We start from the raw sequence: 24,369 nt of genomic DNA on the forward strand, positions 1-24,369 counted from the left end.
ACACACTGCAGCACAGAACATGATAGAAAAAAAGAACAACGCACGATATTCAAAGAACTCATCATGAACGGCTACCCAAAAGACTTTATTCAAAAAACCATTCGATGTCAAAAACACAACATTCGTCAAGAAATCAACGCACAAGGACCAACGGCACCATCGCCCGAATCCTGAAAAAATTGGGTCTCCAGGTTGCGCACAAGCCAACAAACAGGGTTGCTTTGCCTACCTGTTCCCAAAGACCGGCCGCCGAGAGGAAGAGCCCAAGGCATTGTATACCAAATTCCATGCGCCGACTGCGACGCAAGCTACATCGGCGAAACCAAAAATTTCAAAGAAAGAATTCGGCAACATAAGAACGACGTCCGCAAATTCACAAGAGAGCGCAATCCAGTAGCCCAACATTCCGAGGACTCCGACCATAGAATCACCTTTGAAGAAACCCGCATCCTCGGAACCGAAACAAATTACCACAAGAGGCTCCTTCTGGAATCCTGGCATATCCAAACCATCCCGAACAATATCAACCACACAAAAGGAAACCTGCCCCCAGTATATGCCCAGGGACTTCGCTCTTCAACGCAACGAAAAAAAGTCGCCATGCAGTACCTCCCTGCAGTGCGCCAGCATGACTAACAGCCTATACACCCCCCCCACCCCCCTTCCCCGCGCCTTTCGCCTTTAAAAGACGCTTGCTACTGCCCTCAGTCACCCCTGATGAAGGAGTCGAGTCAGCTTCGAAATGTTGGGTTAAAGTTAACATTTTTGGTTGGAGATGTGCAGTTTATTATAAGTGACTGCTTCCACTCATTGGCTTTATAGTTAAAGAAGTTGGATGAGAACTGAACTATCATTAGTGACCTTGCACAAACATACGAAGACAGCTAAGCTGTCAAGAGATGTGTGACAACACTCAAGTCACTGGTGCACTGGCCTGGAGACTTGTGCAAAACATGGAACATGCATACAGCTTTGTTATACTGTGGCAAGCACCTTTTGCCAGGCATAGGTCAGCTCATTGTGTTAGTAACGTCTGCCCACAAGTGTACATTTTAGAGCCAGCAATAATTCACAGCAAGCAAGTTATGCAAGCACATAGGGCTGACAATTAAAACAAAAGGCATTACTAACAACAAAGCAGAAAAAGACTTCACAGACAAGATACATGCAGGGACACTGCATGATTTTGAAGTGAATAAAATACTCAACTACTTTTCATCTTTTTTAGCATTTTATTTTGTTTTTGATATGCAGTTCTTATGTAACATAAACTAAAGGGGTGAATAAGGTAGACAAATGAACAGCAGTGACCACTGTAGGATATAATGTCAGAAACAATGTGACATTGCATGTTGAAATACATTTAAGCACCTAATGCAAAGAGCAGATGCACCAGGAGACATTAATTCATAAGTTCTTTAAAATTCCAACACAGCAGACAGTGTCCTCATGCCCACCACTTGCTGTGTACCCACTGCATGCCCTTTGCCCCAAGGTGATTTCATATAAAGTGAGAATGTAAGCAAAATGCTCAATGTCAGCTGACACTTGTACTGTACTTTTAGAAATACCTGTCAGAAGGCAGTCCAAAGCCTCTATCAGTTCTCAACAAAATGGCAAGCAATCGGAGCTGCCACACGCTCTTGTATCTCCACATGAAGATGCTGGGAAAATTCTTCAGTCCATTGACCAGCAAACTTCGGAAAGATCCACTGCCCTAAAGGAAAGAAGAAAGCTTGTCATCATTCCCTCTCACCTGAGGCTCAATGCTATCTCCAGTTATAAAACTATGAAAAACCTGCTCTTCAAGGGCTCTGAGCTACCATTTGCCGAGATTTACAATGCTTTCTACATTTACAGCTTCAGACAGATTAGATTGAAGCATGGAAAGTGAGAGTAGCGCAAAACGGGACAAAGGGACAGAGAAAGACAGACACAACACAAGCGCCTACATTTCTTTTCATTTTCTGCTGCAAACTGTTAAACAGAACTCGTGGCTACTTGCCTACTAGTCATTCTACTTTAGGCTACCAAATGTTTAAAATGTGCCGGCCACCAAACACGTAAATTTATCTGGCCAGTACAGGACTGAACCAAGGTAATCTAAAATGCACCACAGTAAAATGTTCATGTCAACCATGTTTCAAGTGACCAGCTTTAAAAGTGGCTCTGATGTTCATCAGCTGGTACTTCAAGAATGAACAGCATGAAACATTTCACGTGTCAATCACAACAGATCATTGATAGCTTGCCTTCTAAAAGCTTTCATAGGATGGGACATTTCGATTTTTTGAGAGCCAAGAACGTAAAAGTGTTCCATTTTATTTTCTTTTCATGGTTCCTAGCAGGAACAGGTCACCACCAACCTGAACACCTTCTATGTAATGAATTCCTGAGTTGAACAAATTGTGCACAAATTTTGCAAAAGTGCCTTTTTAATACTGTGCCACAGCAAACAAGAACATGGCTCGCGATTCTTTTTGTCTCACCAGTGTCGGCCTCATGATATAGAAGCTGCCGATTAGCACGAGATCACCAAAGCATTCCACTCACTCACTCCGGATCAGTAGCCGAGCGCCCTAACCACTGAGCCACCGAGACAAACAATAAAATGCAACTCAACTCAAATAAAAGAAAGGCCAAAATTTTTACAATTACACATCACATTAGTTTTTAGCAGACTCTGATGATCATATAAATGTTACAAACTTACATTTAATCCTTATACTCTCATTCCAGGAAGCAAATTAAATACACAAGCGAACAAGCCAGTTTGTCAATGGTCCCTCAGACAAGAAGTTGGCAAAAAAGAAGCAGTAGCTATGTCAACAAGTGTTCAGTCCCGCTACACTGGGGCTACCAAACAGCCATGCGACAACTTTAAAAAGCTTGATGGACAACAGAAAAGCCCAGAGGTCAGTGCCTCAAAAATAAATGGCAGCTACCCAGTCAAAGTTAGTTGTTACTTGCAAGAAAGCCAGCAATGGTTATGAACTACAGCCACCGAATTATAGACACGTTTCGTTCTCTCTATTCCTCATGTTTGCCATGGCCTAAGATGAAGTATTCTTTTGACACAAGTGCTCACTCAAGGCACTGCTATCATGTCTGCTTCCATTGTTGTCTTCAGCTCAATAAAAATTTCTGCCACAAATATTTAAAAAAAAAGAACTCAAGAATAAACATATTCTGCTTTGAAACTTTTTCCATCTCAGCAGGAGAAGCCAGCAAAAACAATTTCTACTTTCCAGCAGATACTATCAACCATGCAACAACTTCTCTATTTAATTAAAGAAGGCATCAATCCTTAAACACACACACACACAAAAAATGGACCTATTCCTATTATCAAGTTCCTCATTAACTCTCCCCATAATGCACTGCAGGAGTAACAAACTTTCTTTAAGCATAGCTCAAAACATCAAACAAGACAAATCCCATTAACAGCTTCCAAAGCAAACTAAAGACACCACAAACCATGGTCCCATACAACACATAACTGCTACCAAATAGACATGTTTTTGAAATATGTCCCTTCTTGAAGCAAGGCACCACTGCATAAAGCATGGCATCCTGCTTTAAGAATCATTTCAAAACATGCAAAATATATAGCCTATAAACGTGTGTAAGGGGAGCACCCTATTTTCCCAGAGGAAATATTTAAAAAAAATAACATCCCTGTAAGGGCTGCACACAAACTTTCCAGGAGCCATGCGAGAATAGCCTTCGAAATGCACGCGCCGTGGCCTCCGCAGTCAGCTCCGGCTGCGAGCAACGGTGCGCTTTATCGAAGAGGCGACACATGCGCACAGGAGATTCCAGGTGGTGCCATGGATGGCGCCCAAGACCGCGGGTCATTATCATCATTGTCAACTTTTTCCTCCACCGCAAGCTCCTGCTAACCATATCGGCATCAGTATTACCAGCTCCAGCCTTTTGTGGCTGTCAAAAGCACAAGAGTTGTGGTAGCGTGTCAGTTCACCGTAGTTGTGGCTTTCGCATGCTGCTGCTGAGTGTTGCAGTTCTAGCACGATGGGCAAGCACCTTAATAGCTACATGGCAGGGAGTTTGCTGTCAAACACTGCAAGCGTGCGGCAAGCAGGAAATTCGACGTGGCCGAGAAGTGCGTCCGACGATGATGCAACCAAAAGGATGCATTGAGGAACACAAGCAGCAAAAAAGTGCGCTTTCTGAGGCAAGCCGAGCAAGTTTCAAGAACTGGAAGAAGAGCTGCTCTGCTGATGGAAACGCGAAACGGTTACGCGTTGACAGCAAACATGCTGTGCGACTTCATGGGGATGAGCGTGCACCAGAGCACAGCATCAGCTTGGAGTCGGTATACTCCGCGAGTGACGATTCAACATAGAATAGTTTCCACTCATTCCCTGATTAGGGTGTTTTTAAAATTTTTTTTTTTGCACATCGCGTGTATGGGCCGCATCCCGAAAATTGGCCCTCAAACCTGGGAAAAAAAGTGCGGCCCTTACACGTTTTTACACGGTATTTTTGTGTTCTAAAGACACAGGGGTACACCACGATAATAATAATAAAAAAAATAGATTTATTTTTCTATCACTGATTAGCACTGAATAAGTACTCACACTTAAATCTTGTCATGAATGAAAGGGTGGGCCAGAGCATGATTGATCGATATTCGCTTTGCAGGGTCTAGCATCAATGTCTTCTCCAGAAGGTCCTTCAGCTGGCCCACTTTCTTGACTTGGTCCTCTGGCAGCCGCTGCCGTCCAATCAACTCAGTAGACAGGTCGCGTGTCTGGTTGATGTTGGTCATGACCACTACTTTCTCCTACATGGTAGTAAACAAAGCAAATTATTGAAATTAGTGCCAACCACTCATTCTCCGTTTCAATTCTGGACAACGTCTTTGTGGCACTGACTTTTGCACAAGCATTTTGCAATTCAAATTCGGAAAAATCATACTTTTGGTTCATTCAAACAAATTTCAAAATTTTGGTTGGCTGGCTATATATTCAATGCATTTTAAAGCCGTTTAACTTGGACCACTATTTCTCTTAAGGGGGGCAACCTGGTCTTAAAAAAAAAAATTTTTGTTAATGAAGTCACAAAAACGAAATCTTCAAGAAATGTAGTTTTGCACACTGATTCCAAATATGTGATTCAGTTTTATGTAAAACAAGTACTTGTGCACTTATATAATGTTGGGTAACATTCTGCCAAAAGCTTTTAATAAATTTCACTGCAGTAAACTTGCTAGAGCAAATGCCATTGGTTTGTCTTGACATCAAGCTGTGCAATAAGGGCAAAATTCTTACCCTGCCTATCATTTACAGGGTTTTGAATTTCCCACTTCACAAACAGGAAGAAAAACTTGTATTTGCGATGATTTCAAAATCCTTTAACTCACCTTCTACAACAGCCAGGATGATAATTTTGCCCTTATTGCATAGCTTGTTGTCAAGAGAAACCAATGGCATGCAATATAACAAGTTCCCTGCAGCAGAATTTCGTTCAAACTCACGGCAGAAAGTTACATAACATACTGCATAAGTGCACAAGGACTTGCTTCCCATAAAATTAAATTACATATTTGGAATCAGCATGCAAAAATACATGTTCCCTAACAATTTTTTAATTGTGACTTCATTAATAAAAATTTATTTCTAAGACCCTCTTCCCCCCTTAAATTCGGTGAATTCACACCTTTTGTCTTGCTTCAATGGTCCCAGTGCCCGAAAGAGTGGCGACCGAGGACGGATAGGATACATCAGGTTTGAGGCACCACGTTAGCTGAAAATTCGGCCCCTCCAAACGGTTACCTCAGATGCGATCCAAAGGGGGGGCTGTGTCGACCGGAGTCGGCCCGTCGCCGCACAGTTCTGCTTTCTAAGTTCTGTTACCAGCCTGCAATGATTAAGGCTGCCGGCTGCGCTTCAGTGAGGCAAGCCCACCTGAGTGCCGGTTCAGATGCTAATTGGTGTGTTGCTGATCTTTTTTTTTTGTATGTACAAGGCGTTTCACTGTTCCAGCACGACTGTGCGTTCCCCTCACACCCGTCCACATGGTCCTGTGCATCTATAATGCATGCTCATCATGAGTTGCTCGTTGTGTGATGAAGCCTTCTTACATGCACACCTTCATGTTTGAAGAGGCTCCACCATTACTGTGTCACACCTGTGGAGGCCACGGAAGGCCTTACTATTTTGGAACAGTTCTGCTTTTATTATTCCTGACAGTGGGCATGCAATACACCATTATGGAATTCCGAAATCGTAATTGCCACACAGTTTTCACTTCAAAGCAGATGACCATTGCCTATTTTTCAGCAATTAAATTTGCTGCGGAGCAAAACTGTTTCTGGAAGTTTCTTTCTTTTTTTAGCCATTACACTATTCGACCTTCGGATAATTTTAACCTTTTTTTTTTTCCAGTCCCTTGAGGTCATAATGTGGTTTTACTCTATTGCAAAACCAGCGCTTTATTGATAAGTTTTTTATACCACACTTGAGTGAACGTAGATACCACTGCCTTTCACTTATATTTTATGTTGTGCTAAAGCTTTTAGTGCATTTGAATAAAGAAATAGATCATAAATACTATTTGTATGCATACATATTGATAAAGCAAATCACAATTTAGTTTTGAATCACATTAAGGTGCACTTTTGATAATTCAAACAACAAATCACTGGTCCCTTGAAGTTTGAATTAATGAGAGCCTACTATGTACGTATACCAACGCCAAATAGACACTAAGTAAATTTGATTTAAAAAAAAAAATGCAACCTGTGTGCAAGCATGGAAGCAAACATGCCAGACTACATGGCAAATAAATTTTTATAACTGATGAGCTAAACACGTAAGCCCTTGTACAAGGGAAAGCATATCTGAAATTTTTTCACACCTAAGAGCTTTAGTAACCCATCCCAGAAAGGGCTAATCACACAATAAACATAAAAAAGCTTACCCGTTCTGTAACCTTGTCGACTTCGTGATAGAGGAAGTTGCAATTTGCATCAAAATGCTGATCTCTGAAGATCCCTTTCCGGATAAGGCGATTAGGAAACTTTCCCTTTAGGTCCATACAGAATTTGAGCATCTGGTTATTGGATTTTCCAGGAAACATAATCTTGCCTGTGTAAAGCTCATACAGTGTGCATCCAACACTCCACATGTCAATTCCAAAGTCGTAGCCCAGGCCAAGAACTGCATACACATTCAAAAAAAGTCAATCAGCTGAAATTAATTTTTACCTGTGACAACATAAGGTTACTTGCACAAAAAATTTAAGCACTTTTTTTTCGTGATGCTTCCGCCCAGCTATACATTTCATAGCACATCTGATATAACATGCTTGCGGCTAAAGAACGCAATTCGCAATAATTTGCAATAATTACCACACATATTGCTTTTATCTAAGCATCATAATATATAAATTACCCACAGATCTTCATTCCCTTTGTATGCCACGATAGGCTCCTACTGTGACTTGCTTTACAAGTCGAAAAACCTATGTCGTGGAAAGCATCTGCTATAGCCAGTAAAGCAATTGGATATTCCTAGTTTTGCCCTTATCTCTGCGCTGAACTAGCAAGCCTAACAAGTCAGGTGCTTATTTTAACCAGCAGTTATGGTTGCTATAACCGCCAGATGCTAGATGCAGTACAAGCCATACCAAACACCTTTACAAGCTAATGATGCAATTGCAGAATATTACCAAAAGGGGACCCAAGGTTTTCTTGAGAACATCACTATGACACTGTGGTGAGCGTTACAGCTGGCAATCTCTTAGGCTTATTTTGGCAAGGCTTGAATGACAGGAACACTACTAAATGTCAATGATACGAATTTCACGGGGTCACGAAAAATAAAATATTCGTATCATCCGAAATTCATATCATCTAAAGCTAACAAGTATGCAGAAGCACTAGAAATGCATTTACACAGATCTGATTTATTTACAGCTGCGTGCCACCACTCACTGCCCGCGGTGGATGCCGCATGAATGGCAATGCGGGACGTCAGTGATGTACGGGTTGCGTGCCACCGCTCAATGTTTGCGGTGTGTACCGTGCAACTGGTGATTGCAATGTGGGTGATGCGCGAACAGCACAGCTTGCACATCTTTATCATCCACAGTAGTGCAGGAGAGTGTTTGGAACATCCCAAATTCTGCACATAGTACACAATGCACTCTGGCCAAGGAATTTCGCAAATCCGTACCATCCCAAAATTTAGCAACCGTGATCATTTAATAGAGATTATACTGCATAGTAAATGCTCTATTCACTTCCTACACCTCTCTAACAAAATGCCGTGCCTAAGTAACCATACCATCAAGCTTTTTCTCACCTATTTCTGGAGCACGATAAAATCTGCTGACAAGGTATGGTGTGATGTCATTTTCAGCCACATGGGATGCAGAGCCAAAATCGCAGAGCTTTAAAACAAGCTTGGTTTCATTCACCTTGAATGAGAAAAATGAAAAAGTATCACTGCCAATGAACAAGAAACAATGAAATATTGAAAACAGCAGCACATTCTGCCATCTCGGAAAATAGCTCTACATCTTGACGAATAGAGATAGACCTCGCAAAATAGCTCTGCCAGAGACACACACACTCCCTATAAACAAGCTGCACTCACAAGCATGAGCAGTAGCAGCAGGAGAACAAAAAGACTGACCATAAATGAAGTACAGTAAATGACTTAATTTTTGTGAAGACACAATTTTTGCATTTTGCACAAATCACATGCAACTCACGAATTGACAAATAATATGGGCAAAATGGCAACTCCTCAAAATAAATGTCTCTGAGACGCAGCTTTTCATTCCTCAGGAACTAGAGGTAGAAAATGTGGTGGCATTCTTCGTGGGTTCTTTTGCCAATTAAAATGCTCTGTCATTTCTATTTTATTTATCTATCCATTTACATAAATACCACATATATTCATGTAAAAGCCACCCCCCTAACTTGGCAACCAACAATTAAAAAAAAAAGAAACAAGTCAGCCAAAAGAATTCAATAACTTTGCACATGTGGCATGTTCTGCTGGGGCTAACAGACGATAACTACCTACGGCACCCGTTACAACCATGGACGCATTGTCCTACACACCATACTCTGCTTGGAGCCACAAACACACGGTCCTTCAGTACTGCTAACTCGTCTTGTGCGCTCAAAGTTTACACCGGAAAGGACGAAACGTTATCCTGCACAAAAAGCCAGAATGGGGTAAGCCCACGATAGTGGCGTGTTTCCTTGCAGAAACGCACCACCCGCGGAACACATGCCGCAGAGTTCCGTTCACCCAGTGTCACTACCCCTAGTGTGCTTCTCATCGAAGCCACTGCGAAGGTGCTTGGAATCTAGTCCAAGTTTATCACCAAAGGTATAAACTTGTTACCCATTTATCATCACACAATAACCTCACATCAAAATCAATGTATAATTGATTTCCGCAACACCTTCGACAATCAAGCACGTGGAAAAGCAGGCCAGGCGAAGGCCACCTCACAACAACAGCCATGGGCCACGTGCATTAAGTGCCACTCCATACCATCGGCCAAACCATCACTGCTCATTCCTGACAGCCAAGCGCAAGTGATGTGATCTAGCAACCTGTTTACCCGGGCAGTTAATTTGCGCCGGCAGCCGGGCATGCGTCGCATCATCCACAATTCAAGGCAGTATTGAAGGATTAGGCAGGCTAAGTCGTCAAAAAAAGGAATGTCACCACATAAAATGAGGATGTGTAATCAGGGCTCCACTGAGTCAGAAAAAAATGTATGATAAAATGGTGGTCTCGTGTAAGGGTCACAACCTGTCAAAACCGTGGAAAAAAAGTCCAGCCCTTACACAAGTATATATGGTATTACAGTCTATTCTTGGGCCCAGACAGGAGTAGGTAACATCAATTAAAAAAAATATATCACTTGAAAAATGCTTGTCTCTGTTTTAAAGGAGTATAGACTTAATTTTGGTGGCATGTTTCCTTCTCTACAATGATGTGGAAGACACTACTACGCATGAATCACCATGTGATATAACAACGTCTACAACCGCTAAATGATTTACAGTCGAACCTCGTTATAACGAACACTGATATAGCGAATTATCGGTTATAGCGAACTAATTACAAATTTTGGTTGGTCATGCTTCATTTCAGTGACATTTATTCTTTTATAACGAAACCGAAAACGCGAGATCCGCCGCGATATCGGCTGTAACGAAGAAATATTTGGTTTACACGAGGCTCAGAACTTGAAAGTAGCATAAAAAAAAAACAAAAACCAAAATGAAAATCGAAGGCCGATACACAGCTGAATTTTTTTTTTTATCGTTTGAAAAAGTTTTGCCGTCTGGCACAAAAATCGCGTTTGGATGGTCGCGCCACCTGTGAACAGAGCGCGAAAACTCTGAAAGCTCATGACATGACAGAGGGCCGAAAGGCGGCGCCACTTGTCCAGCGGTAAAGAAAGGCAAGCGCAGCAACATTGGCAACTTTGAGGCCGGCGTTCTGACATCAGCACAGCGGCCAGTCTTGTTGTTGCAGCGCTCGAAATGGCATCGAAGAGGAAAGCGATCTCGCTCCAGACAAAGCTGCAGATACTGAGAGCTGTGGACAGTGGCCGCAAGAAAAAGGATATTGCTTCGGAATTCGGCGTTCCTCCAAGTACGTTATCCACCATTTTGGCCACTAGAAAGAAGATTGAGGGCAACACCGAGGACGCCATAAAAGCCGACCGTAAACGAGTTAGGCCTTGCCATCACCCGGACGTGGAAGCGGCTTTGCTTTCTTGGTTTAAAGATGTGAGGGCGCGAAATTTGCCGGTGTCGGGAGCACTTCTTCAACGGAAGGCCCACAGCCTGGCCTGCGTACTGGGGCATGACGATTTCTGTGCAAGCAGCGGTTGGCTGCAACGTTTCAAAGATAGGCACGAGATCGCGTGCCACACTTTGTCTGGCGAAGGGTCCGCTGTCGACATGGAGACATGTCAAACGTGGCTGGAGAATTTTCGTCCTCTGCTCCAGGAGTACGACGAGTGCGACGTATACAACGTCGACGAAACCGGCATGTTTTTCAAGTTGTTGCCAGAGCGGTCACTGGCGATGAAGAACGAGACCTGCCATGGGGGCAAGAAAAACAAAGACCGGGTGACTGTCGTCGTTGCCGTGAACATGGACGGCTCCGACAAAAGACGGCTCACCGTCATCGGCAAGTCGGCACATCCGAGGTGCCTGAAAGGCGTCCAGAATTTGCAGGTTCAATACACGTCGAACAAAAAAGCGTGGATGACGACCAAGCTTTTCGAGGACTGGCTGAGAGCGTTCGACCAGGACATGGAGAGGCAGCACAGGAAGGTCCTGTTGCTTTTGGACAACTGTTCGGCGCATAAAGTTTCGATCGTGCTGAAGGCAGTTCGCTTGCAGTTTTTGCCACCGAACGCAACTTCTGCTTTGCAGCCTTTAGACAAAGGCATTATTCGTTCGCTTAAGTGCAATTATAGGAAGCGTTTGGTGACGCAACTGGTGTTTGACATCGATCGACATAGATCGACAACAATAAACATCAAGACGACACTCGAAATGTTGTACGGGTCGTGGAATGAGGTGAGGCAGTCGACAATAAGGAACTGTTTCGCGGATGCCGGTTTTGTTCTGCCTGCTGACGAAGAAGAAGTGCAGCCCGAAGACCGGGCAGAGCTGGACAGAACTTGGGATCGGCTGGCAGTCCCAGGCGTCGAATTCGACGATTTCGTTTCGGCCGATGAGAACTTGGCCGTGGCGCCCGAGCTGACGGATCAAGAAATTGTGGATCGCGTTTTGTTGCCCGAGGATGACAGCAGCAGCGACAGCGGTGAGAGTGAACGGGATGAACCAACGATGAGCAGTGCGGATGCCGCGGACATGGCCAGGAGGCTGAAAGGATATTTGGAAAAACTCCCGACGACGAAAACTGCTGACGTAGAAAAGGCCCTCTTGAGCATGGACAATGTAGAAAACTTCATTCTGCGCAGCGCTGTGAAAAGCCACCAGACGAAGATAACATCTTTCTTCAAATGAACGAATGCAAACCTGTTTGGCTGATCCCGGGCTGGCGTTGCATATGTCTCCTCGCCCAACGCCGCCTCTACTCCTTCTCTTCTCGCCCAACGCCCCCTCTCCTCCTCCTCCTCTTCTCTCAAAGCTGCTTTGGCAGCTTTTTTTTTTCAACGGTCCCTCTCGGGGCCACCAATCGCGCTTCGGCAGAGCACGCAGGCGCGATGGTTCCCGCTGTGTCTCACTCGAGTTCCTCTCTCTACACCAAGTCGCCTATGCGCAGACACATGGTGCAGTCGTTTCGCGCCACGCACTTTCACGTGCGTGGCGACGTAAGAACAGTCGTGTCAACCTTCCCATATTCCGGCCTATTTTGATTGAATGCCACAAGGAGACAGGTAAGGATTACCACGTTTGTAGTGGGTTCAAAGCCAAGTATATAATGCATTTTAGTGTCTAGAATATTTGCGCGAGCCAAATTACGAATTTGTCACAGCCGATATTTATGTCTACTGTTACAACGAATATCGGATATAACGAACTGATTTACGGTCCCGATGCTACTTCGTTATAACGAGGTTCGACTGTATAACCGAATTTTTTCTTTTTCTGTCATCCTGCTTCGGTTCCGGTTTCAATAGCCAAATGAAGGCTGTGACGTCAAACAGTGTTTTCGTGCCACGTGAGGCACGGAAAGATGTCCATATAATTGCTTCTTCATCGTTTTAATTTACTGCAGTGCTGAAACCAGCCTTCCCTAAGAGGCGGAATGACAACGAATGTGGAAGCAGCGATTGCCTATGTTGCAGTTTTTTTATGTCTCACGTGAACTGTAAGCCCACACTGACGTCACAGTCCTCATTCGGCTGTTGAAATCGAAACCGAAACAGCCCGAGAAAGAAATGCAATTATAAATTATTTAGTGGTCGTAGGAGAATACCACGTGGTAATCCATATATAAATAATATCTTACGCATCATTAAAAACAAAAAAACACGCACCCGAATGTTAGGTGTCTATACTCCCTTAAAGTTGCGCTGTTTTTTAGCGGTCACTTGAAAAGTGCTCATGACACAAAGGTTGACTGTCAGCCAGAACAATATGGTATCATACTACATTTCTGAAACGAACACCACATGAGTACAGAATAACTCCAAAAGACACAAATCCTTTTTCTTTAGCAAACATTTCTACACTTCTCCAGCCACTATGAGTAACAGCAAAGGAAAATAGTGAGTACCTTCCGATGTTAATGTGGCTATTTGCCTGGCATATCATTTGCCGTGATTTTTTTTATTAGTGTTTGAAGGTTAGTATTAAAGATACTAATGTTTGTGGTTTAACTTGAAGTGACCACCGGTACAGGAGGTACTAAATAAATTTTTATCTGGAAGTCAATCTGTGCTATCAAAGTGTTAAAAAGTTCCAACGCGAATCATTAAATCAGACATGCTACAAGACCAAGAGTGAGTTGAATATGTGAAACATAAAGCCAAATGGTGTCTTCATTCAATTTTCACGATTTAAATTATTTTGATATAGACTCCATAAGTGGTACAAATATTCTAAATTAGGCTTTACAAGTGCTTTATATGGCAGAAGTTTTATTTCAGAAGAAGGATTACTGAGCCTTGTTCTCAGGAAACATAGTTTTCTGCAAGAGTAATAAATGGCAGTGGCTGTCCTCCCTCCTCACACCCACACATGATCAGAAAAAGTAAGTCTCTGCAATGCTTGCAGAATACACTTTCAGTAGCGGTGACTTACAAGTCGAATAAAAAAATGTGAATGACCCACGAACATTTTGCCAAGTGGCTGAGGTCTTGGAACAACAAGATCCCGGTGTCTGCCCCTCGTAAACTGCTCTGGGTGCCCACCGCTGCGGTGCCAGTTTAAGCAACACTGAACTTTGCTTCCCCTTGCCAAACACTACATCAGTGCTTCAACCCTTGAGTCAGGGGAAATAACCCATGCGGTGAAGGCCGGTTATAAAAAATGTCCGATTGAGAAGCTCCTACAGGGCCCTAAGTAATGGAAGAGACCTAAAAATCGACCTTCTAGACATCCTGCCAATGTTGAGTGCGTAGTGAAACTACGTGAAAAACAAAACTATAAAAGAACTTCTTCCGACATTCTCGGATCGACATTCCCGGAGAAGACGGTGCGAATTCTCTGTCGGGTGAGCTTAATGAAGCCGTCGCGGGTATTGATAATTTATGGAACCAGTTGTACGAATTTGCTGGTGCCATTTGTGATGGGACAGCAGCAAGAGACTTTGTGTCCACGAACGAGGACACTGTGGACGAAGACATCATTGCCGACATCACGGATAACTAGGACATCCCCTGATGTGAACTGTGACGAGGACTTGAAAGACCTGCTGCCCCTGTGCTCCATGTGCTCAGTTTGGTCATTCCTATTGTGCGTCGAAAACGGCAGTCTCAGCTGTTTGGAGTCCATTGATAACACTGAAAAATGTATTTTCTCTGAAGCAATGAAAAAGAAAACTGATGACCATTCCGCTCAGTGATCTACATGCATTAAGTGGCTACCATGGAAATACATTTTTTTTAATCTCAATGTGTTTGTATGCGGTTAAATGTGCCACTACTTTTATATTGATTTACACAATATATCGAACTCGTAGCCGCTTTTCTAAGAGTTCAATTTACGCAGGTTACACAGTATTTGAACAAGCCTATCTGATGGCAATAGGGGAAAACTCATCGAGATATCAAAAATTCCTGTTCTAGCTGAGCCCAGTGTGAAGCTCTCACCGCTCTTATGCCTTGCTCTAGTAAGGTTGTATAAGTGAGTCGTTCCCCAAGAACTTTCCCAAGCATTGGCCACTGGCAAGGAAACATGATGCTTTTCACCACCAGGCAGCAGTCTCTTGCTGGCCTGGTAACTTGACACCTCTCACCAGCAGGCATAAAGACATAGGAATAAGCTGCGTGCTTGAGGGACAAAGTTGGCAGAGTATGATTTTAGTTTGAATGGGGCAGCGAGTGCATGACAGCTTGTTTACCGACTTGAGGGTGGCACATGCTTGAACTACCGTATTTACACGATTGTAAGTCGACCTATTTTTTAAATTTGAAAATCCAAAGTGGGGGGGGGTCGACTTACAATCGAAATGAAAACATCGCACTATAAGTAAAATAGAGACAAACAAGATATCAGGCATGCTACAGTGTGGTTGCATTTTTGCTGCGTGGCTCCATCGCATCGCTCTTGGTGCTGGCTTTGAGCAGCTGCTATGTCAACACGCAAAACTGGCATCCCCTCCCCGCGCGTGCGGGCGGCAGCTGATGGCGGCTATCGATAAACAGCAAACTGGCACCCTACACGTGGCTGCTGACTGCGGTTGCTGACTGCGGTTGCTGATAAGCGGCGGCGGCCCAACAACCGTTTTAAGGGAAGCTCAAGAGTCCAACAAGTTTTCTTTTTACTTTCAAATGCGCGCTCGGCGCTCAAGGGAGCGTTGATAGTTGATGGAAAGGCCGCTGTTCCAATTGAGGCGGCACCCCCACTTGGAACGGCAGTGGTGCCGGGGGGTGTCGGAAGCCGACAGAAGAGCAGACGCCATTCACGCGTAGTTTCTCTTTGGCTCTGTCGCATTTGACTACTGCCGGCCGCATTTCACAAGTTTTTAATGTAGTGCTTCGTCAGTCATCATTTGTGCTCCAGGTCCGGCAAGCGACTGGCACTCGTTTGGGGGGGGGGGGGGGGGGGTCGACTTACATTCGATACAATCGTGTAAATACGGTAGTCATAACCAGCTGACCCACAGTCCTGACGACTTTCAGGCCAAGGTATACTATGTGTGACCACCACTAATACCGTATTTACGCGCATAATTTGCGCACCCTTAACTTATCACCCGGGTTTACAAAAAACATTTTTCACTCGCATATTTTACGCACCGCGCTGCGCTAGACCACCATCATGCACACGGGCTCTACCCTATGGCTCTACCCAGTAGCATTCGGCTATTCCGCGTGTTTGTTCGGAAGGCTTTTTGAATCTTTTGTGCACTGGGCATTCATGGTGGTGTCGGAGGCCGCTTTTACAATCGCGGAGGCACCAGCGGCATCGCCACTTGGAACAGCCAGCAGCGCTTCCGGGGAGGATCGGCAGCTGATAGAAGAGCCGGCATCGCCGTTTGTTTGGCTGATGCATGTGACTCGACTGCCGGCTACGCTTTTCTTGGTGGCTCTGACGGCTTGTGTTTGGTTGTTCGGTCGTGTCTTGCGATGGGATATCACAACTATACGGCAAGTTTCAAACTGCCTGTCGGCGCCTTATCACGGTGCGGAGTGGGGAAGACAGCGAGAATAACCACGTGTGCACAAGTTTGCCCATAGACAACAATCGTTGTGTCAGCAAACTTGTGCGCACGTGGCTATTCACGCTGGATTCGCTGCTCCACGCCGTGATAAGGGGCTGACAAGCAGTTTGGTCGACGCTCGCGCGGTACTGTTAAAGAATTGTGTGGTGTGATAATTGATTTATTGATTTGCAGTTGCTTTCCCGGACGAAGTTACGAAAGCAAACTTACGGAATCTGGAACTACCGAACAATTGGCAGGGCCAAAAGAGATAAGGCTGTTTTAGCGTCTTAATGAGCTTCGTGCATGAACCTTCAAGCCATCCCGCAAAGAGGGAGAGGGGGGGGGGGGGGTGCGCGGCCTTTCATTTAGAGTGAACTTTTTTTCGGGGAGGGCGGCCAGCGTGGGGTGCGGGTCCGGGTGCTGATGTATACGCAGCAGCATACACTATACCTACCGTATTTACTTGAACGTAACGCAAGTTTTTTTACCGAAAGTAGAAAGGAAATGTCACCCCTCGCGTTAGAATCGAATACTAGGTTTAAAAACACTATGAAGAGCACCAAACACACAGTATTAAAATCATTTCATGTGTCAAACGTGTGTTTTGATCGTACTGGTCATTCGAAATCACGCACTCCAACTCGCCGGTCAACCAGTATGCGAACCACAGGTCACAACTACTAGGACAAAGCGGCAACCTAATCGCAATCGCAAAAAAAAAACGACGCCAATGAGAACAAGCCAACAAAAGTCGACGCCAGCTAGAGTCACTGGCGTGATGAGACGGCGCCACCTCTTGACGAATGCTTGCAACCTGTAGCGAGGTTGTGTGGCCTCCGTGACCGCAAAATGAAACAGCCCTTTCAGAGGCACCGAGCACTTGCAATCGCCACCAAGACGCCAGCAAAGGAGCGAGTGATCCCACCGCCATCTGTCTGTTAATCCTTGCAACTGATGCAAAAACGTGGCCACGTGACTAACAGGCAGCAGGGCATGGAGCAGCACGCTTTGTTCGCTCTTTCTCGTGTTTAGTGCCAGTGCGTGCAGCTGTGCGTTCCGTGCTTAGAGTCTTAGGCCTATCCCCATCAAACGGTCGAGTTGTCTTCAAGCGGAATGGCGTGCTCACGCGCTCAGTATACAGCTGGCTTCAAGCGCAATGCTATTCTGCTTGCTGAGAAAGTGGGAAATTCAGCGGCTGCAAGACGTCTGAATGTCAACGAATCGACGATCAGGGGATGGAGGAAACATCGCGAGGAATTGTTTAACTGCAACAGCCTGCAAAAAGGCTTTCGGGGGCCCAAGAAAGGCCGCTTCCTGGAGTTGGAGCGTCGCCTTGCAGAGTTCATTAGCGAGCAACGTTCCAGACTACTTGGAGTAAGCATTGAAATGCTTCAGTGCAAAGCACAGGAGCTTGCGCGGGACACGGGTTTGACCGAAAACCAGTTTAAGGCATCACGAGGCTGGGTGCAGAAGTTTATGCGAAGGGCCGGGTTCTCCCTTCGACGCACGACTTCTATTTGCCAGAAGCTGCCCGGGGACTTCAAATCAAAACTTCGAAAGTTCCAGCACTACGTCATTGATCTTCGTCGCTCTACCAACATGCCACTTGGACATATCGGCAATGGCGACCAGACATCCGTGTATATGGACATGCCTATGTCCAGAACAGTGCACAAGTCTGGTGAGCATGAAGTTCGCCTTAGAAGCACAGGCAACGAAAAAAATCGGATTACCGTTATGCTGGCATGTTTGGCTGATGGCCGCAAGCTCCCTCCATTCATCATTTTTCGCCGGAAGACGATCCCGAAGGAAACTTTCCCGAAAGACGTTATCGTGTGCTGTCATGAAAAAGGTTGGATGGACTCGAATCTTGTCATAGACTAGATTCAAAGCATGTGAGACCGAAGGCCAGGCGCATTCCTGCATCCGGAAGCAATATTGGTTCTGGTCTCTTTCCGAGGTCACCTGACACCCGGCGTCAAACGAAAGCTACAGCGTGACCAAACGCATCTCATTGTTATACAGGGTGACATGACCTCCATTCTCCAGCCTCTGGACGTTTGCATGAACAAGCCCTTCCAGGATCGCTTGCGATAATTATACTGGGAGTGGATTGAAAGCGGATCAACAACAACACCTGCAGGTAGGCTGAAATGCCCAAGCGCGTCTACCGTTGCCCACTGGGTTTCAGCACCCTGGTACGGACTGCCTCATGATTTGGGCTACCGCGCATTTAAGAAATGCTCAATTTCAAATGCTCTAGACGGAAGCGAGGATGACCTGCTGTGGGAGGCAGCTAGTGACAAAGAAGAGTCATGCTGTGATGATGACAGTGACGGCGACAACTGCCGTGAGGATGAGGGTGTATAGGAATGGCTGTTTGGCTTGTATTTCAATAAAGTTGTCTTTGACCCTCAGAACTGTGCGATGTCAGTTCCTCGTGTCACGTTCGGGTTCTTTCTGTTTTTCTGTTGCACGCCCGAAGTCTACCCTCGCGTTACAATCGTTGTTTTTTTTTTTCCCCTTTTCACACCCGAAAAGTCGACCCTCGCGTTACAATCGTGGTCGCGTTACATTCCAGTAAATACGGTATATTGCGTGTTATGACCTTTGTGGAGTTTTTTTAAGTTGCGCTCGCGACATCCCCACGTAATTTGCGCACCTCCTCCTTGGAGCCATAATTTCTGAATAAAAAGTGCACAAATTATGCGCGTAAATACGGTAAGTCATAGCATACTTTTGCTTTTATTCTTCGCCTGCTGAAAATATAATCTGTAGATAGACAGTATTTCTATCCCTCAATTGATTTATGTCACATTTTTATTGGAGCCCACTCTCACCCACAGACAAACCAATGACACTCAAATATGGAGACACTTTGCCCTTGAACAGCTACATGGCCAGTCAGAACCAAGCACCACTTCTTCACAGCACAAAACGTTAAGCTTGGCAAAAAAACACCAAATAGCAAGTCAAATTCTGTGCACATATTCTGCAGGCATATCTATGATATGGATCGCAGAAAAGTCTTTTTAGTCATTAAAAAGGCTCCGACACGTCTGAACAAAGCACCACTTATTCACAGCATAAAACTTACAGCTTGGCAAAAAAAGCAACAACAAATGGCAAGACAGATTCTGTGTACATATTCTACAGGCATATCTATGAAATGGATCGCAGAGAAGTCTTTTTAGTCATTAAAAAAACTTCAACACGTCCGAACAAAGCACCACTTATTCGCAGCATAAAACTTACAGCTTGGCAAAAAAAAACAACAAATGGCAAGTCAGATTCTGTGTACATATTCTACAGGCATATCTATGAAATGGATCGCAGAGAAGTCTTTTTAGTCCCTAAAAAGGCTTCGACAGAAAAGGGTGATAGGTGCCAGTTAACATTGAAGAGCCAAGCAATTCGACTATACAGACACAATTCAGCATTAATTAGGCCAGGGAAGATTACCAAGAAAGAGAGAGATGTGCATTAGTGGAGCTGGGAAATAACTTTTAGGCAAAGACACAAATGTCACTGCTGGTATCCACTAACAAATAATTATGCTGCTTTTACTACCCCGTCAGCAACAAGTTCTTTAGGTCATCAGGCATATGAGGTGAAGGAAAGGTCACAAATTCTACAATCTAATGGTTTCACACTTGTTTTCTTCCAAGCTGCCAAGTGGACATGCTGTGCTTTCCCGTATACTGTGTGGACACTGAAAGGGTGTGCTCAACGTGCACTTATCACTGGCAGAGAAAAGAACAGTGCAGAGATCACTGGCTACAATGTAAGGAAATATGCATGTAAATATTAGAAACTTGAAATAGCAGTAAATCCAGTTGCCACAGTAGAGAGTGGCCGTATTTGCTATACTGTCACTGAAAGCCCCGATGCCAATGCCCTGCAGACCCTAGAGAGGGAACCTCTGTACAGTGCTAGTAAAGGCAATAAAAAAATTTTCAATTTGCTTGTGGAAAAATGAGCTCTAGAAGCCATCCTCAGATTTTTTTTCATGAAGGATTTTGAAAAACTAAAACCCAACACACAAGCCTTGATGTCTAAGCACCAACTCGGACCATTCAAACTAAGCTTCAAGGTCAATCAATAAAAGGCTCAAAGAGAAAAACTCACCAAAATGTTGTCAGGTTTGATATCAGCGTGCAGAATGTTACACCTCTTCAGCAGTTTGAGGGCAAAAAACAACTGCTGGCTATATGATCGCACAGCTTTTATATGCAAGCCAACATCCTTGCCATATTTCTTCAGTACTTCTCTGAGGTTCATGCTAGAAAAAAAGCATGTATGGCTTACATCAACCCATTTGATCGCAGAGTGCCATTTAAAGGTAGCAAGCCAGAGCTGTCAAACATGAATAAGTTCACTGAAATATGGCAGCATTACAAGACACCAGCATAGCCACCACCAATATGTCAATCCATTACATCCCAAGGCAGGTCATTATTTAATCTAGAGCAGTGATCTATAATTCTCAGATGTGAATAGCACTTACTGAAAGATGGCAACATATCAGTAAGGAACCACCAAGACTAACTGAGTGTTGAAAGCATCGGCTTGATTCCTTTACCCTTCATGCAAAAACATTACAGTAGAAGCCTGCTGTTATGGTCCTGGGTGCTGCATTTTCCCAGCTGCTACATTTTCATGAGCCAGTCCTGTCCATGCTCCCGTAGAAGCACATGCAATACAGGCACTGCAGTTAAGTCGCAACTGTGGCAGCGTTCCGGCATAGTATGTCACGAATGTCACCTCGCAACAATGTTTTACTGTGTGCAGGAATTTTTACAGCATACATTTAGTGTGCGCAGAGACTGGCCAAAGCATGATTTTGCCGCCTCTGTGTTCGGTGGCTTCTGGCATGTTGCACTCATACCGACACCGCCAAGTGCCGTAAATCTTGTTGTGGCCGTTTCATTAAAGCTGCAGTGCAAACGACCGAAGACGCAAAAACGAAGCTATGCCACAGCAAAAACTATGCGAAATAGGTTACCCACGTAACCTAACGGCAGCAAATACGGATAGGTTATGTGGGTTGGCTCTGAGGCATGTTCATGCGCGCTAGCCTTGTCGCCTACGGCATAAAAACGCCAATTCTGAGTTCCACTAGATGCAGATTGTGTAGAATTGAAGCTTCTGCCATGAAAATGAAGCAGAAGGACGCTTGCGTCCCCAACCTTCACCCGCTTTGCGCGGCCTTCCTTTTCGCTTCTGCCCCCCTAACACCAACAGCTGCTCGGGGAGAGGGAGAGTCCCTGCAGTGTGTCTAGGACATTCTGTACATGCGAATGATCCCGAGAGCCACAAAGCCTTGCAAATGCCAGAGAAGCTTGTTGCCCTTAACAGAAGTAAAAAAAAAATGGCAGACAAAAATGCACATTTCTTTCATGTGCACTTCCTGGTTAATAAGTTTATTTATTTATTTTCAATACCTCAAATGCCCCTATGAAGAGGTTTTACATGAGGGGTATGTTTCTTCTTCCCGCAGTCCCGTGAAAAACCTAGCAGTGGGGTTCTGCTGTATTAACACACATGCACGTACAAATGCATAAATGTATCCACCAGCATGCAGTGGCTCTATCTCTTAGCAATCTTAAAAGAAGAAAACTTACCTCAATGGCTCAAATACAAGGCACAGATGCTGTTTGTGAAAGAAATGCCTGAACAATCTAAGGCAATGGAATTTATCGTCAGGATCAGCATCATTCAGACGCCTTAGCATTTCCAGCTCTTTCAGACCTGTACGATGCCTGGAAAAAAGTGCGCCTTTTTGTTAAAATTCTGGAAATAGAGAACATCTCACCACAACTAATTCTACAACTGCTAAAAAAATTCACAGGTTTGAAACATTTGAATGCACTTTTCCTCCAAAACCTGCACTGCACATGCAGTGGAGTACATATTTCATGTGAAAAACTCGGTACAGGTGCCCACAAAAGATTCCGGAACATCAAAACCAACAAAAAACAACCTCCTCGCTTCCTAGAGGCACGGGCAGCCATTGAGGGGTGAATTTTGCAGGTCAAGCAGGGAAGTGCAAAGAGTGCCCTTCACTTCATGGCCACATGCTTAGATTGCCAGGCAACTGAGCTTTTTCAAAATTTCCGCGTTCCAAAAAGTTCTGTGCGCACCTGTACATTACCATTCTTGAAGTTTGGGCACCAGGGCCGGGTATAAAACCCACACAGCAATATCTGACAAGCCATGACTAGTGAGCCAACAAAATGAGCAGGGACAATGATGCTTTTTCCGCAATAGCGGATACAGATCATTCGGTCGAAAAGCTGTCGCTGTGACCTAGGATTAACAGGAAGGCCTCAGAAACGCGACTCAAATATTCCCAGAAGTTTGGTTTGGTTTAAGCGGGTTTAACGTCACAAAGCGACTCGGGCTATGAGGGACGCCGTAGTGAAGGGCTCCGGAAATTTCGACCACCTGGGGTTCTTTAACGTGCACTCACATCACACAGTACACGCTCCTCTAGAACTTCGCCTCCATCAAAATTTGACCGCCGCAGCTGGGATCGAACCCGCGTCTTTCAGGTCAGCAGCCAAGCGCCATAACCACTAAGCCACCGCGGCGGTGGTTATTCCCAGAAGTTTCAAATAAAAAAAAAAAAACTCACTGGCCTTGGGGTTTGAACCCAGGCCCTTCCCTCCGTATGCAAGGCGGGCATGCCACAAAGGGTCGTTGGTTCAAGCGTGTTAGAGGGGAACCAATTGGTGAATGCGTTTTGGTATGTAAGGTGTGTTGGGTGATGTAAGGTGTGTTGGGGATGTGCACCGATGTTAAGGTAGGTAATTAAAACAAATAAAAAAGAAGGAAAGGTGCCATCGTGTCTGCTGGAAAAGCTTAAGCGTCCTCCTAATTTTTTCATTTGCTACACTCGAAACATATGATAAAATGGGACAAGAATATGAACACACTGACATAAGACAGGCCCATCTTCTGCACGTGTGTTCATGTTCTTCTTGTCTCATTTTAGTACACCTTTGAGCACAGCAAAAAAATGCTGCACCAACTAGCCCATCAGAATGCTATGTTGAGTTACAGTACTTACACGATTGTAAGTAGACTCGACTGTAAGTCGACTGCCTATATAGCAAGGCAGAGAAGAAAAAAATCTTGGAGGTCGCTTACGCTTCGCCTTTAATAGTAGAATGCAATAGCATAATCCGACTGCCGCCACTTATCCTTAGACCCTGTCGGCTGGCGCACGTTCCAAAACTTAAATGTATTAGTCACTGTACAACACTCGTCCACACTTGTGCCATCGTCCTCACTAACGCTCTCACCGTGATCGCTGCTGCGGTCCCACAGCACATCGGTCATCCCGTACTTTGCAAACAGCCGCACCATGAAATCGCGTGGAAGAGCTGCAAAATTTTGCCTCAGCGCAACTGCCACATCTGTATCACACGTTCCGAGACGTCAAACTTGCGGCACAGCACGCAGTTCGTTTCTTCGGCGCAAAGAATGACAGCCATCATGAATGTAGCCATGAACAAGCACCGGACGCTTACCGGACCCGTAACACAAATGATGATTGACGAAGCATTACATTAAAAACTGGTAAAACATGGCAGGCAGTAGCGACATGTGTCAAAGCCAAAAAGAAACTATGCGTGAGCGGTGTTGGCTCTTCCGTCAGCTACCGACACTCCCCGGCACCACTGCTGTTCCAAATGGCAGTGCCGTCGCAATTGGAACAGTGGCCCTTCCACCAATTATCAACACTCCCTTGAGCGCCGAGTGCGCAGTTGAAATTTAAAAAAAAAATAACTTGGAGGACGCCTAAGCTTCGTTTTCAAGAGTAGAACGCGAGAGCGTTATCTGGCTGCCACCGCTTATCAGCAGCCGCAATCGGCAACCATGCACAGGGAGGGGGAGTGCCAGTTCACCGCTTATCAACAGCTACCATCGGCCACCACGTGCAGGGAGGGGTGCCGGTTTTGCGCGTTGGTGCCATGCTTTGCCCCCCCACCTTCGGAAAAAAAAGGTT

At 44.9% G+C, this 24,369-nt stretch overlaps 1 protein-coding gene across 6 annotated transcripts in view; it reads right to left on the minus strand.

Annotated features, from left to right (window-relative positions):
• Positions 1-1,212: 1,212 nt before the first annotated feature.
• Prp4k (Pre-mRNA processing factor 4 kinase) overlaps positions 1,213-24,369 on the minus strand; it is a 99,794-nt gene continuing 76,637 nt past the window's right edge. For 4 of the 6 annotated variants that reach the window (XM_077646937.1, XM_077646932.1, XM_077646933.1 and 1 more), the window contains 6 exons: positions 21,980-22,117; positions 20,484-20,637; positions 8,331-8,445; positions 6,946-7,184; positions 4,602-4,807; positions 1,213-1,717 (listed from right to left, as the gene is read on the minus strand). In XM_077646937.1, coding sequence (XP_077503063.1) covers positions 4,604-4,807; positions 6,946-7,184; positions 8,331-8,445; positions 20,484-20,637; positions 21,980-22,117 — 850 coding nt within the window. In that variant the 3' untranslated portion in view covers positions 1,213-1,717; positions 4,602-4,603. The remainder of the gene's footprint in view (positions 1,718-4,601; positions 4,808-6,945; positions 7,185-8,330; positions 8,446-20,483; positions 20,638-21,979; positions 22,118-24,369) is intronic. The other 2 variants (XM_077646936.1, XM_077646934.1) reach the window with 2 other exon arrangements.

The sequence above is a fragment of the Amblyomma americanum genome, chromosome 1 (genome assembly GCF_052857255.1).
Source record: "Amblyomma americanum isolate KBUSLIRL-KWMA chromosome 1, ASM5285725v1, whole genome shotgun sequence".
NCBI lineage: Eukaryota > Metazoa > Arthropoda > Arachnida > Ixodida > Ixodidae > Amblyomma > Amblyomma americanum.